At 43.7% G+C, this 15,098-nt stretch overlaps 1 protein-coding gene across 2 annotated transcripts in view; it reads right to left on the bottom strand.

The window, feature by feature from the left end:
- The window catches only part of LOC132568370 (lanC-like protein 3), a 64,980-nt gene extending 50,478 nt beyond the window's left edge, over positions 1-14,502 (bottom strand). For both annotated transcript variants that reach the window (XM_060234107.1, XM_060234110.1), the window contains exon 1: positions 13,936-14,502. In XM_060234107.1, the coding sequence (XP_060090090.1) occupies positions 13,936-14,499 (564 nt within the window). In that variant the 5' untranslated portion in view covers positions 14,500-14,502. The remainder of the gene's footprint in view (positions 1-13,935) is intronic.
- Between the last annotated feature and the right edge of the window lie 596 nt (positions 14,503-15,098).

The following is a 15,098-nucleotide window of genomic DNA, read 5'->3' as shown; positions in this document are numbered from 1 at the left end:
ATTTAGACCTTATCAACAGTCTTCAGGCAGAAATCAGAAGACAGGTTGATAATCTTGATGCAGCAGGAGAACTGATGATGAAATTGATCAAGGAAAATGCTAATTTGGATTCAAAAAGAGCCCCGTGGTGCAGAGTGTTAAAGCTGCAGTACTGCAATCTTGAGCTCTGTTTATGGCCTGAGTTTGATCCCGGTGGAAGCTAGATTCAGGTAGCTGCCTCAGGGTTACTCAGCCTTCCATTCTTCTGAGGTTGGTCAAATGAGTACCCAGTTTGTTGGGGGGAAAGTGTAAAAGACACACTTTACTTTGCAGCAGTGCTCAGTGCAGCAGGCTGAGATTGCTGATAGAGCAATGGCTTTTTCAGTACCATTCACACAGGCTTTCAACTTAATAGTTGACATCTTATATGCATTTAATTTGATTCATCAGCTTCCTGGTGCATGTATCTCTCCAAATTGACCTTGATTTGATTGGCTATATTTTTAATCTTGCAGGTTTTAATTTCTTGTTGTTACTAATCTTCCTGGTGTGATTGCTCAGGGCAATGCATTTGCTGATAAGACTTTGAAAGATGTTACTTCTCCTATCTACTTTTCCTTTCTCAGTCATAGACATTGTGACCCTACTAATCATATTGCTGATCATGCTGTTAACCTGTGTGGTTTGCAAACTAACATAAGAACATAGGAGAAGCTGTGTTGGATCAGGCCAGTGGCCCATCCAGTCCAGCGCTCTGTGTCATGCAGTGACCAATATATGTGTCAGTTTGATGTAGTGATTAAGTGTGTGGGCTCTTATCTAGGAGAGTCAGGTTTGATTCCCCACTCCTCCACTTTCAACTGCTGGAGTAACCTTGGGTGGTCATAGCCCTCGCAGAGGTTGTTCTGGTTAAGAGCAGTTTCTGTCAGTGCTCTCTCAGCCCCCCCCCCCCCACCTCCCAGGGTGTCTGTTGTGAGGGAGGGAGATAAAGGAGATTGTGAGCCGCTCTGAGACTCTTGAGTGGAAGGCGGAACATGAATCCAATGTCTTCTTCTATGCATACACACATGCACATATATATGTATATACATACTGTGGCTAATAGCAACTGATGGACCTCTGCTCTATATTTTTATCTAGTCCCCTCTTGGGACTGGCTAAGCTTGTAGCTGCCACCACCTCCTGTAGCAGTGAATTCCACATGTTAATCACCCTTTGGGTGAAGAAGTACTTCCTTTTATCTGTTTTAACCTGACTGCTCAGCAATTTCATTGACTGCTCACAAGTTCTTGTATTGTGAGAAAGGGAGAAAAGTACTTCTTTCTCTGCTTTCTCCATCCCATGTATAATCTTGTAAACCTTTATTATGTCACCCTGCAGTCAATGTTTCTCCACGCCAAAGAGCCTCAAGTGTTTTAACCTTTCCTCATAGGGAAAGTGCTCCCTAACAAACTTTGACAAATGGATATTAACCATATAGTTTCCCTGAAACCCTGATACTGTGTTCATGTTTGCATAGACATGTACTCTGGATATCTTTGGGCTACTGCTCACTGTGGTGAAGCCACAAAACATGTCATGGCTCTCCTTATTTCTGCCTTTGCGGTAATGGGCCACTCCTCAAAGAGGGGAGTCTGCTAGTCATGTCATTGCTCACTTAATTGCTGCCATCACTGTCCTGAGCAAACCTCAAAAACTCAGGACAGACAATGGCCCTGCCTACTATTCTGCTGGTTTCCAAGAATTTTGTATCCAATGAGACATCAGTCTTAGTCCTGGTATTCCTTTTAATTCCACAGGTCAAGCTATTGTGGAACATGCTAATCAGACATTGAAAACCACTCTTCAAAAACAATTAAAAGGAGTGAAAATGAAGGTTCCTACCCAAATGCAGGTTCAGAAGCAATCAAATTTGGTCTTTGGGCTTATTAACTTGGCATGGTCCAGCTCCCCTTACCTGGGGGTGCAGGCATGCTGCTGTGTTTTCTCTTGCAGGTCTTTTGTGGGTTCTGGAACTTGTGTTCGCTGGCTAAAGATGGCATGGCATCAGGGTCTCCCAAATCTGATTCCCAATTTCAATCTCAGCCTCAAACAAGAGATTGTACGACATCCACACACCCAGACAGCTCGTGATATCACATGAGGGGATGTGAAGCGTCTAACTAATCCAGCTCAACAAACGTTGGAAGAGGCTGGGCAAGAGCCTTCTCCAGAGAATTTGGTGGCTGCTGTTTTTGCAGCTCACAATGATTTTTTGTTGTTTGTGTTTATGTATTTTGTCTCCTGTCAAGACTATTAGTGTTACATTTAACACAGTTTTCTATCTTACTTTGAACTTTCCCAATTTATCATTCACTTAAACCTAAAAATTCCTTTTGTTGTTGGTACTGAATTTTTATTTTCTGAAAAGAACAGTGTTTTAAAATTTTACCTCACAAATTTTGGTTCCCACAAGACCTTTTTTCATTTGAAGTTATAGCATGTGTTATAGAAGAACATCTGTACCCTTCCTTGGATAAAACTACCCTCTCACTGTGCATCTTCTCTCTTAAGTCGTGAAAAAATAATGCTTTGTTTTACCAGTGACCCAATTATTCTCAGTGTCGTGTTTCTCATAGAAATACTTTTTCTAGATTTGTTGTTAATTCACTAGGCAGAATTCCGGAAAACTCTTGGTCTTCATTAGTAATCTGGACTTTAGTAATGTTCTGCATTCCTCAAATGTATATCTTCATTTGTTGTCTTAATGTCATTTATAGTTATGTTCCATCTATGAATTGCACATATCAATCTTCCTATTTAGCTATTTAGTGAACCTCTTACCTGTGGAAAGAGGCATCTACATGCTTATCTATCTTATTTTATGTCTCCGTCTATAGCATCTTGTTGGAGTTTGACCTTTTCCCATTGTTTTGTTAAGTTTGCTCATCTTTTCTTTCAATATCGCTGTGCAGGAAATCTGGACCTGCAAGTCAAGTTTAAACGTATGTTCATTATGATAGTTTTAAGAATTATTGGTAGGTGTGTTGAGAATTGTTTTATGTATGTGTAACCATTATGTTGCTTTTCAGAATTGTTTTAAGTTTTGTTGAAATCTATACCAAGAGGTTTTGGCTGAACTGGCACAGATAAAGACTGGATTCAGTGGGACTTGATCACCCCACTGATTTCCAGTGGTTTAAATTCTCTGATCCAGTTCTCTAATCATCTTGGGTCTGATCCCTCTCATATAAAGCTAGCTAGCATTGTTGTTCTTTTCCTTCCTTGAAAAGGAAAAAACACCTATTATTGTTGTTTTGTTTGTCTGTTTCTCCAAGTATGTTTTCCAAGCTCTTCCTTATCTACCCAGAGGTCCTGAAATTTGCCTGGTCATGCCTCATTGATTTTGGAAGGGCTTACCCCAAAACCCCATCCAAACTAAGTTATGGAGAAAACTTATTTCCAGGGAAATTCCTCTGCCTAGCAAAAGGCTGGTTGCCCCAGCTGATCACAATAGCAGCCCCACTGCCACTTACAAGTTGTGCTTCCAGGAAAAGGAATTCCTTTTGGCTGCAATAGAAACAGATTTCCCTGTGAAAAGACTGTCATGCATAGAGCACGCAAACTCTCCATGAACTCAAGAAAGAAGACCTTTTGTTAGACTAAGGGAGGAGGGGAACAAGGAATTAGTCAGGAAATGGTTTTTGTATTGTAATAAAGTAGCCAGTATGAACTGCCCATCTCTGGCAATGCTCTCACCTATGTTAATATAGCTAGTATGGACTGCCCATCTCTGGCAATGCTCTCACCTATGTTTGAATGTGTCATCTTGATTACCCCTACCACAATAAGTTGCTTGCCATAAAGGTACATGAATTGATTCAGTTTATAGCATGTCACTTGTGTATATACCTCATGTGTTTTAGAAATTGAGATGAGTTCTTGTATTTTTGCATCATAGCTAGTAATGCTTATTGATAAAGAATTGTCAATACCAAGACACATAGCTTTCCCTCATGCATGTAGAGCTTACTTTCTGGTGGTTGACATTCCTAAGCCCTTCCCCTGGTCCCAACTGTGTCTCAACCCTGGTTGTATGAAGTCTGAATGGCAGCACATCATGAAAAGCGGCACACATCATCCAAGGATTAGGCAGTACAAAAATGGGGGGGAATTTATATCAGAGCGCTGTCAAATAAAGAGGGTAGCCCTGAAAGACATGGTGGGTCCTCTCAAACTAGTCTGTGCACCCAGAAAGGCCCCATGATGGAGACCAGGAAAAACTCCACACTGGAAGGCTGGGCTGCATAGCCAATGCATGCCTCTGAGTGACTTTCCCCCCTCCACGCATCCACATATATTTTCTAGATGGAATGATCCTGAACTGTGCCAGTGTAAGTGAATAATCCTATCACTGCCTTTTTCCTCCTGTGGTACATCTTTACCCCGTCTTTGTCTATCCTTATCCTATTGTAGTGTCACCCCCTTTTCTGGGAATGTCGAAACCAAATTATCATTTAACTGCTTTTGCAAACAATCATTTAAAATCGCATTACACATTAAGCTTTCAAAAAAAAAAAGAGTGAAATGTGGGGATCACATATAGTTCTGCACCCCACAAGAAGTTGGAATATTATTTCATTGTCTGTGTGAAAAGCAGAAGTGTGGAAGAATGATATATTTGGCATATGGCCTAGGCATAGCAGACATCCGGCATGTCTGAGACCACCAAATCAAACATTCTCGGTTCCTCTTATGAATGTTCTGCAGACAAGTGTATTTTTATATAACTGCTGATTGTGTTAACTCTGATGAATGTAAAAGCCATTCCTTATATGGCAGATGTTTCCTGTCCGTTGCAACACTGTGAGCTTGTGTATTTTTAGTACAGCATGTGGAAAATAATAAAAATGGGAAGCTTGCTCTGAGCAGCAGGATTCCTCTCTTCTACTCCCAAACACCTGTGTCCAGTATTCATTCCTACACTAGATGACATTTCTTAAAGGTTGTGCAAGTTTATCAAAAGGAAACTTTTACAACTTTTATATATCAAAGTGTTGCTATAATTCTACCAGTGCTGGTTTACAAGTCATCATTAAGTTAAAATATATGAGGAATGACCATTTGTGCAATGTGGATGTGAAATGCAATTACATTTGAATGCCCCAAATCATTTTTGGAGTAAACGCCAAAGGCTCTTAATTTCATCTTGAAATGGGTGTCACAATAGCAGCTGAATTAAAAAACAAAAACAAAAAAACTTTATGACTGTCGGCTTCCTTCTTCTGCACGTGTATTATTGTTTATATCTGCAAAGAGACTCTTCCAAAGGAATCTGTTCAATTTCAATTTGCAGGTCTGATGCCCTGTCAACGCAAGACACAGGCAGAATACAGAAAAAGAGAATGTGAAAATAAGTTGCAAATGGAAAGAAAGCATGCTGAAAAGACACCAGACTGATGATGCTCTGGGGACTGCACAAAGCCAAAAGAGAAAGACTACGAGGAAATATGCAGGCAGCATGTGGTAAATAAAAAACAATAGGACCAAAAAGAACCAGAAGGCAAAGATAGATTGGGAAGATAGAAGTTTAGGAAGATAGAAGACTGTGATGTCACATTTTTGCAGTACAATAAATGCAAAAATAATGAAATGAAAATGCTTTGGAAATCCAAGAAAACCAAACAAGATAAATTCATTCTGGAGATGTGCCTCTCTCTGGGTGTTTTCGCACTCACGTTTTACTGGCGCCACGACCCTCCTGACGCCGGCGAATCTGCATGGATTTCGCACCAGAAGCGCCGGCGCACCCAGAAGCGCCGGCTACTTCCGTCGCTAAGCCAGCGCAAACGTTTTCCTGCATCTTTGCGATTTGCGTTTGCGCTGGCTTAGCGACAGAAGTAGCCGGCGCTTCTGGGTGCGCCGGCGCTTCTGGTGTGAAATCCATGCAGATTCGCCGGCGTCAGGAGGGTCGTGGCGCCAGTAAAACGTGAGTGCGAAAACGGCCTCTCAGAAATCTTTCCCTTATTATCACACAAACAGCTACCTTCTCACTCACATACAATGGAAAAGTCTTCAGCTCATTGAATTTGCAATAATTTAATCCAAATAAACAAAAACAAAGTCATTACCAACACAATAAAGGCTTACTTCCCTTAGCTGAGTGGGTATAACAGATACAAATTTAGTTGGGAGACTGGCTCTCACTTGTGTGCATGTGTTGTGGGTGAATACAGCAAATTGCTGGGAAGTAGCAAGGAACATTCACTGAGTAAATAGTGTGAAAAGACTTGTCCTCAGTAGCTATGAGTAGTAGGCCTCTGGTCTTTGGAAAAATTCAGGGTTCTGGGGGTTTACTTTTTATTCCTTTTATTGAGCCCCATCTACATACATGCAGCTCCTATGAACAGTACTATAGAGTTCTAATAATCTATGAGGAAGTGTCTGAGCCTATAGTTCCTTAGGCAGAGGTGTTCCTTTTCTCATTAAAATATCTACTTGTCACATCTAGATATTTTTCCTTAGAACCTAAGTTATTGAAATCTTCCAGCCCTGGCAAACACTCTCCCCAAGTATAGAACTGCAAAGTGCAAGTTGTTTGGGATATGCCAACTTCCAGTATAATTTATTGAGTATGTGACATTTGTTTATTTACTTTCTTTTATCTGCAGTGTGGGCATAAAGGCAAGAGCTCCATCATGGTTCTCCATACATGTTGTTGGTAACAATGTTAGCAGCAAAATCAGTGACAGAAGGTGCCACATGAAAACATCAGGCATAATGCCTTGAAGAAAGGTTTTTGACATGCTTCAGACCTGGGATAGAAATAAAAGGCTTCTTGTCCCAGAAATCTCTCTGTATGCAACATATACGAATCAACCCTGGTTTGGTCCAGGAAACGTTTCAGGAGTATTTGATGATTGGATAAAAGTAGGTATTTCACGCCCAATAGATCTATTATATAACGGATCAATAAGAGATAATAGTTTTTTTGAAGACCTTATGGGTATTTCAGTTCCTTGGTTTAGATACTTAAAACTTAAAAAATTGATTGAACATCTCTCAGAAATCGGTGTTTTGGCCAGATTGCGATCCAGTTTTGAACTATTAGCTCTGCCTTCCTCCTGTATAAAAGGTCTTCTCTCTAAATTATATAAAATCTTAATTATGTCAGACTGTGGGCAGCCTCTTGGCTTTCAATTAGCCTGGAATGAAGACCTCCTTAAAGACATCCTCCTTCTTTATGGTTGAAAATCTGGGGCTCTTATGTCAATTCCACTTCTATCTTTAACATCCAACTTCAGTTCTTTAAAACTATGTCGAGATGGTACCTTTCCCCCAGATGGCTACATCAAATAAACCAGCATATTAGTCCACTTTGTTGGAAAAATTGTGGGTCTCTGGGAATATTTCTGCATTGCTGGTGGGAGTGTCCAGTTATTTCTCAGTTCTGGAATGATATCACTCAACAAATCTCCAAAATAACTTCACAGTCATTTTCAATGACACCGGAATTAATGCTCCTAAATTTGTGGGGTGATTCTTTTCATACAGTCTCACACAAAGAGTTGACCATCATACTTATAGCGGCAGCAAGAATTACTATTGCTTCAGTATGGAAATCTCCCTCGGGCACTTCCGGTTACAGCGAGATGAGGCGGTCGCGTTTCAAGCCATCAGGGCAGGAACGGATCGAACCGTGCGGGTTGGGGGGTCGTAGGACCCAGCAAGCTCCCGTCGGAGGAGCATTGCTAGCAGAAGGGGTCTTGGGGAGAGGCACGGGGGAACTTTTAGGTTCCTGGCTTTTCTACCCTCCCTTTGCCCCAACCGCATCGCGCGCCATTAGGTGAGAGAGTCTCAGCTACTGGAGACAGAGGTGAAGGTGGAGGGCGTTTGGTGAAAGGCAAACACAGAACATATAAGGAGGGTATGAAGTTCCAACCTAGGATCAGCATAGGGGTAGTCCATAAACACCTAGTTTCTTTAAGTGAAACTAAGTCCTCAGGGCCAGATGAATTGCATCCAAGGGTTCTAAAAGAGCTTGTGGATGTAATTTCTGAGCCTCTGGCTGTTATTTTTGAGAATTCTTGGAGAACAGGAGAGGTGCTGGAAGATTGGAGGCGGGCGAATGTCGTCCCCATCTTCAAGAAGGGGAAAAAAGGATCTGGGTAACTACCGACCCATCAGCTTGACGTCTATACCTGGAAAAGTTTTAGAACAAATCATCAGTCGGTCCTGGAACATTTAGAAAGAATGGATGTGATTACTAAGAGCCAGCATGGTTTTCTCAAGAACAAGTCATGTCAGACTAACCTGATCTCTTTTTTTGAGAAAGTGACTACCTTGCTGGATCAGGGGATGGCTGTAGACATCGTTTATCTTGATTTTAGTAAGGCTTTTGATAAGGTTCCATATACTATCCTTGTTGACAAGTTGGTAAAATGTGGTTTGGATCCTGTTACCTTTAGGTGGATCTGTAACTGGTTGACAGATCACACCTAAAGAGTGCTTGTGAATGGTTCCTCATCCTCTTGGAGAGGAGTGAGGAGCCAGGATCGCTCTCTCCGCCCTCTGATCCCGGCGCTTGCTTTAAGCATCAGAGCTGCAGCCAGGCAGACAGGCACGGAGGAAGCACGCTGCCCCCCCCCCGCAGCCGGTGCTCGCAAAGCACTGGGTTTGCGGTGGGGGCAGCATGGAGCGATCCCAGCGCTTGCTGGAAGCAAAGCTGGAGCCAGGCAGGCAGGTGCGGGGGGAGCGCCGGGATCGGAGGTGGAGGCAGCGGATCCCCCCCCCCCCCGAGGAAGGTACGTCCTATCGTCCCTTCGCTCCATAAGACGCACACACTTCCCCCCCCCACTTTTTTTGGGGGGGAAAGTGCGTCTTATGGTCTGAAAAATACAGTAAGTGCTCTGACTCTCTATATAGATGTAACATTTGAGGGAATCTGTTTCAATGTATTTCAAGGAATGTGAATCTACACCTGCTAAGTTCTTGCTGAAACCCAGAATTGAACTTTGTTGGTCTTGGAGATGCCATTGGATTGAAATTCATTTCTCTCATCTGTTTGTTCTTGTATTTGTATGCTAATTTACTGTGATTTTACTAATCACCTTAATCTAATCTCAGTTACAATCACCCAATTACTGATGCATCTTGAAGCCCTTCCTGGCAACTACCCCCTATATGTAATGGTTGAAGAAATTTTGTTTCACTGTATCTGAAAAAATGTGCATGGACATGAAAGCTTATTCCTTGAATAAAACTTCACTGGTCTTAAACTTTGTTTTGCTGCTTCAGACCAACACAGCTACCCACCAGAATCTATTAAGAAAAGAATGATTCTTAAACTTTAGCAATCCAAGGACCTTGCTGATTAAAAATTTTAAACCTCAGGTTCTTCACTACTCCTTTGCATGTGCTTATCTTCTATGCTTCGGGACTGCATACTGAAGCTTCTGTCTTCTCAGGTCCTAGAAGTGCTACAGCAAGAAACCACAACAGCTACGTTTTAAAAGAAGAGGAGGAAGAAGACATTAGATTTATATTCTGCCCTCCACTCAGAGTTTCAGAGAGGCTCACAATCTCCTTGATCTCCCTCCCCCACAGCAGACACCCTGTGAGGTGGGTGGGGCTGAGAGGACTCTCACAGCAGCTGCCCTTTCAAGGAAAACCTCTGCCAGAGCTATGGCTGACCCAAGGCCATGCCAGCAGGTGCAAGTGGAGGAGTGGGGAATCAAACCCGGTTCTCCTACACTTAACCACTACACCAAACTGGCTCTCTGTTCCAAAAAGAAAGTTTAAATAAAATGCTTATATTGTCTGAACGTGGCCTATAAGGCTAGATTTCAGAAAGCAGTTGATTTATAGCAGGGGTTATAAAAAAACTCCCTACTTTTCATACACATGGACATCGTGATCACCGGTATGGTTGCCAGGGTGCCTGGAGTTTTGACTCACACACATCTGCTTGAAGAAGTGGACTTTGCCCATGGTTTCTAAGGCTTATGTGGATACTATAAGCCTCAGCTTTGCAGCAGCATTCTACATCTCTGGATGGGTGTTAGCCAGAACTACAGATGAGCTTCCAGCGGCTCCTTGCATGCCCAGTCTTGGCCACTGTAGTGAAAGAAGCCACGCCGCCATGAACTGTACAGGCAAACAGTTTCTAGCCTTTCCATGAACCAAAGACTAACACCACCAGAATCCATCTTGTTTTCCTGACTCCATTACAGCAAAGCAAGAAACTCACGTATCCAACAGCTGCTTCAACTTCTGCATAAGGCAATCAAGCTTTTCTTAGGTGTGGATCCTGCCAGACTGCCTAAGCCTTTGTCTAACGGAACTCAAGACAAAGACTGGTGCCAAGAGAAGACTGAAGAAGAGGAAGACCATCTTCAGCCAGAGCCAAGTTCCTTTGTGTAAACCAGGTGTTACCTTAGCAATTTGGCCATCTATTGTCACCTTTTTAGATAAGTTTAATAGTCTCAAGCACACCTTCACCCAGTGATTTCCCCCATTCTTCTCCCCAACTGTCATCCTGGAGCATCCCCACCCTGGTCCATTGTAACCTGAAAGTCCAACCAGGTAACCAGGGCCCAAGCTTGTTCATTGGTCAGTTATGGGCACCCAATTAGGCGCCACCAATTAACTTGCTATTGGGTACTGCAGAAGTCCAGCCCTTATAGTCACTGCAGAGCCTCCCCTTTTTCCACCCCTGTGCCTCCCATCCCCTAAGGGCTCAAGGTAGTCTATATAACCTGTAACACAGCTCCCTGCATGTGTGCATCTAGCAGTACCCCAATTCCGCTGTCTAGATCCATCCCAGATTCTGGCCACAGTTTTGGGTCCATTTCCCCCATCCTCTTATGTCGCCATTGGAGCCTTCTTGAAGACTACGATTGGTAATTATCACCCTGTTTGTCTACCCATGTGTTATCTCTCTCTCTCTCTATTTTTCTTAGGACTATGTATGATTTTATGAGTATTTTATCTTGTATGGAAGCCTATATTTTTCTGGAATAAATTTTAATTGTTTTACTTAATTGGAGTCCCTAATATTTTAAGCATTAATTTCTGGACGTGGAATCCTGTATACACAGATAAAAGATCCTGATTAAGCCAGGTGCCCACCTGACAATTCCCCATCCTCATTTTGAGGGCATTTTGGCTTACAGGGTGGCCAACTGCAGCTCGGGAGACATATATGGCTCTTTCATGCATATTGTGTGGCTCCTAGAAGTCAAGGAAGAACTTAATGCAGGCTTACTTTCAAGTAAGCATGCTTAGCATTAGAACTTCAATCAACCTCTGAACACTGACCCATAGGTAGGCTACTATTTCCACTGTGTGTGAAGTGGGGAAGGAGGGGGAAATAGGCAGGTTTGCAAGCTCTTCTCCACCACAGAGGTTGTCTGGAGACCTAGAGTGGGAAAAGAGAGCACAAGAGCTGAGGGAGACACTGGAAGGAGGGATGGAATTAAAGAGGGCAGTGCAGGGTTCCCCGTTAGTTTCATAGCTCTTGTAGGAACAGTATTTACTAGCCTTGATGTCAAGGCAAAGAGAAATGCATAATGATGCAAATAGTGGTGTTATTTATTTGGTACATGTGTGCTTCCTTCTCCCACTGGTGCCTGGAAATAATTCCCTAACCATTCCCTATGCTGGTCTGTTATTCCCAGCTTTTGTTTTTAAGTCTCCTAACATGGTTGTGTTGTAAAATGCATATATATATATAAAATTTGCAAAAGTTTAAGAATATAGATATTCTTCTAACCAATCCCATCCTTTAATTGAAAAGGACTTGCCCAAGAAACAGAAAGGCACTTCCTTATTCTATTCCTTATAGAAGCCAGCTAAACAGATTTGGGACTGGGCCTCGAGAAATGTCAGAGTGACTAATAAAAATACAGAAAGACCAGTATCACATAGAATCTAAATTTCTGACATGCAGCTGAAAACCATCATGGCTATTATTGTCTATGGACACAGAGTGACATTTCTCTCTATCTCAATGGTGAAATTCATTGCATTGGAAAATACAGTGAAAGCCAGTTCACCTTTATACTGGAATTAACTATGATGACTGCACTAGGACTACCTTCCTGTTCTACTCAACCAATTAGAAATTCTAGCCTGAGCTTTGGTTCCAAGAGATTGATCAGGTTTTTTTTGGCTGGGGTTGTGCAGCGATCTGGAAGCTAGGCAACTGCAGATGGTGGCAGCACTATGAGCTCCAGCCCTTTAAAGGGCAGGAAGCCAATCTCATTCTATTTGTCTGAGGTGGAGAATTTCTGCTCACATTCTTAGTAAACTGAGAGAGGCTTCATTTCCACATTACTCAGATAGCCACAAGAAGGCTTGCCTTGCCCTCTGACCTAACAAAGGACTTACAGACATCTCAGAATATGCTCAGTTGTCCCACAGTGCTGGTCAGAGAATCACTGTGATATAACATTAAGTTCAAGGAAAGGAAGCAAAATATATTCCAAATGCTGATTATTCCATTGGAAATGCACTATGCATTACTCCTAAAATTATCATTGTAAGCTTCTAGCAGAATTCACATGGTAATTCTTTCCACCATTGTCAAACCTCTAAGTAGCACTTAATTAAACCAACACTCAGCACACACTCATCCAAGCTTTATTTTGTGTAACTGTGCACTGAATACAAGCCTGATGTCCATTCATTTTCTTTCCACTAGTTTTGTTTAGAATAATTTTCTATTTAGGCAGCAGTTCAAGTAGGAAAGGTTTTTGAAGATGCTTCTGTAGAATGTTGTCAAAGTTAACTCCCTCAATCCTAGATTTGTAGATTCTTAAAAAATCAATTTACTTTCTAACAGTAAGTGATGTGCTGTCATCACGGTGCCTATCAAAGCAAGAACTATGGTTGTGTTCCTTTGCAAACTCATTGGAAAGTCAATATGGAAATGAATGGGATTTATTCATAATCAAATTTATTTGGGGCTAAGGCATATCAGCCCCTTAATCTGTATGGTTTTGATCTTGTAATTTTGAAGTGTCAAATCAAAGAGTGCAATACCTCAACTACTGAAATGACAGCAGAAACCCATTGCTGTTCAGTAACTGACCAGCTGCCATACCGGAATACTTAGGCTGTGTGAAAAAGATCTATCTCTCTTAATAAGGCAAAGTCCCTTTTCACCATTCAACTTTCTAAAAGAGAACTTATATCTTACAAAGACTTCTCTCCATGACAGGTCAGTTTTATTTAAATATGAAAATTGCATCATACAAGTGTCATATTTCACCTAAAATTGATTCTTAGAAAAGGAAAAGCAGTGAATCACCATCACTGGCTCTAGCCCTTTGTCCCTCACTCCATTTAAAAATATTTATTTATTTGTAGTCCACCTTTCTCACAGGAATGCAAGATAGATTACACATGGTGAGCCAATACAAACAACAAAATGGGACAGTCAATCAACAATGCACTAAAATTGTAGAAATATGGAACCAACCAGAAAAATGACCCAAGTCTACTTGGAAGGACCAGGGAAAAGGAACTGCAGCTGGGCAAAGGCTTAAGGGAGGGATGACCAGTTCTGCGACTGCTCCCCTCCGCAACACACACTTGAGACCCCATCATCCCGCCTCCACCTTAAGGAGGAAACAAATACATGCAGGGGCAGGTGGAGAAAACCCTCACCTCTAGCAGCAAAACAGCTTAAGGGAGCAATCCTAAACAGGTTCATCCAGAAATAGTTCCATGTTATTCAATGGGCCTTACTCCTAGAAAGTATCTTTAAGACTGCAACCATCACTAGAAAGCCGGTATCACAGTTCAAACTACCACATGAAACTAAACTACTACAACCTGCAGCAAAATCGGAAGGAAGGAAGGAAGGAAGGAAGGAAGGAAGGAAGGAAGGAAGGAAGGAAGGAAGGAAGGAAGGGTGGGTGGGTCAAGTCAAGGCAGAGGTGGGGACGGGGGAGGGTGTTGAGGCGCGGCTACCTCCATGCCCAGCTTCTGCTTCAGCACCAGGGCGGCGCACAGGTAGCCGGCGCGGCCCACAAAGAGCTCGTCGGAGCCGCACTCGAGGAAGGTGATGGGGGCGCAGAGCTCGCACAGCTCGCGGAACTTGCCCAGCGACCGAGCCCCGTCGGGCAGCCCGAGAGCCTGGTAGACCAGCGTCGCCACCGCGTAGACGCCGGCGCCGCCGAGCAGGAAGGCAGCGCGGGTGTCGGCGTCGCCTTGGCCCCAGTCCTCCTCGTAGCGCACGCAGGCGTCGACCAGCTGCTTGGCAGTCCGCAGGTAGGAGTCCCGCGCCTGGGCGAAGAGCGGGCAGCGAGCGACGTGGTACAGCATGTAGGCCACGCCGGCCACGCCGCTGTAGAGCCCGCCTTGGCAGCCGCCCAGACCACCGGCCGCCTCGTCGCCGCTCAGCGGAGGCACCTCTTGGAGGATGCGGTCGATGGTGGCCGTCACCAAAGGCATCGCCGTCTCCTTGCACTGGCCGCCCAGCAGGCTGCCCTTGTAGTCGTCGAAGCGGTTGGCGAAGCAGCGCTTGGTGTCCATGGCTGCCGCCTCTGCGGGAGCTCTGCCAGCAGCCTGCACAAGCCGAGAAAGGCCGAACCCCAACGGAGCCAAGCGGGGACGGCTCGGTCAGGCGAGACTGTGCGCTCTCGTCACCAGAGCATCGCGCATTCTCCCCCTCGCTGGTTCTAGCTGTTCCGCTCCGCCGGGCTGCGTTGAAATATCAGCAGAAGATCCGCCTCCGCCTCCTCCCCCGGCCTCTGTGCTGCGAAGGAAAGGCAGCCGCGCTCCCCCTCCCTTCTTGACAGCAGCGGCGATGTCAAGCGGGCACCTGGACTTCTCATCCCTCCACCTCCCAGCTCCCCATTTCTACTCTCGAAAATCTCTCTGTGTCAAGTGGGACAGCAATTTCCATAGAGCTTATTTTAAAGCCTTACTACATAGCTGCCTCCGTCCCAAGTGAGTGTGCAGGTTTTCCTCTAAAGCCTTATGCAGTCTACCAGAGTAGGGTAGGAGTGGAGACTTTCCCCTGATGTTGCAAAACAAGTTTAGGAAGAAAAGATTTATAATCCAGGAGGTATCTTGTTATTGTGTCTAAGGTAGAATGTGTCTAAGGTAGTTTTTCTTTTCTGAAAAAATAT

The sequence above is a fragment of the Heteronotia binoei genome, chromosome 3 (genome assembly GCF_032191835.1).
Source record: "Heteronotia binoei isolate CCM8104 ecotype False Entrance Well chromosome 3, APGP_CSIRO_Hbin_v1, whole genome shotgun sequence".
NCBI lineage: Eukaryota > Metazoa > Chordata > Lepidosauria > Squamata > Gekkonidae > Heteronotia > Heteronotia binoei.
This window is presented reverse-complemented; position numbering and strand designations above follow the sequence as displayed.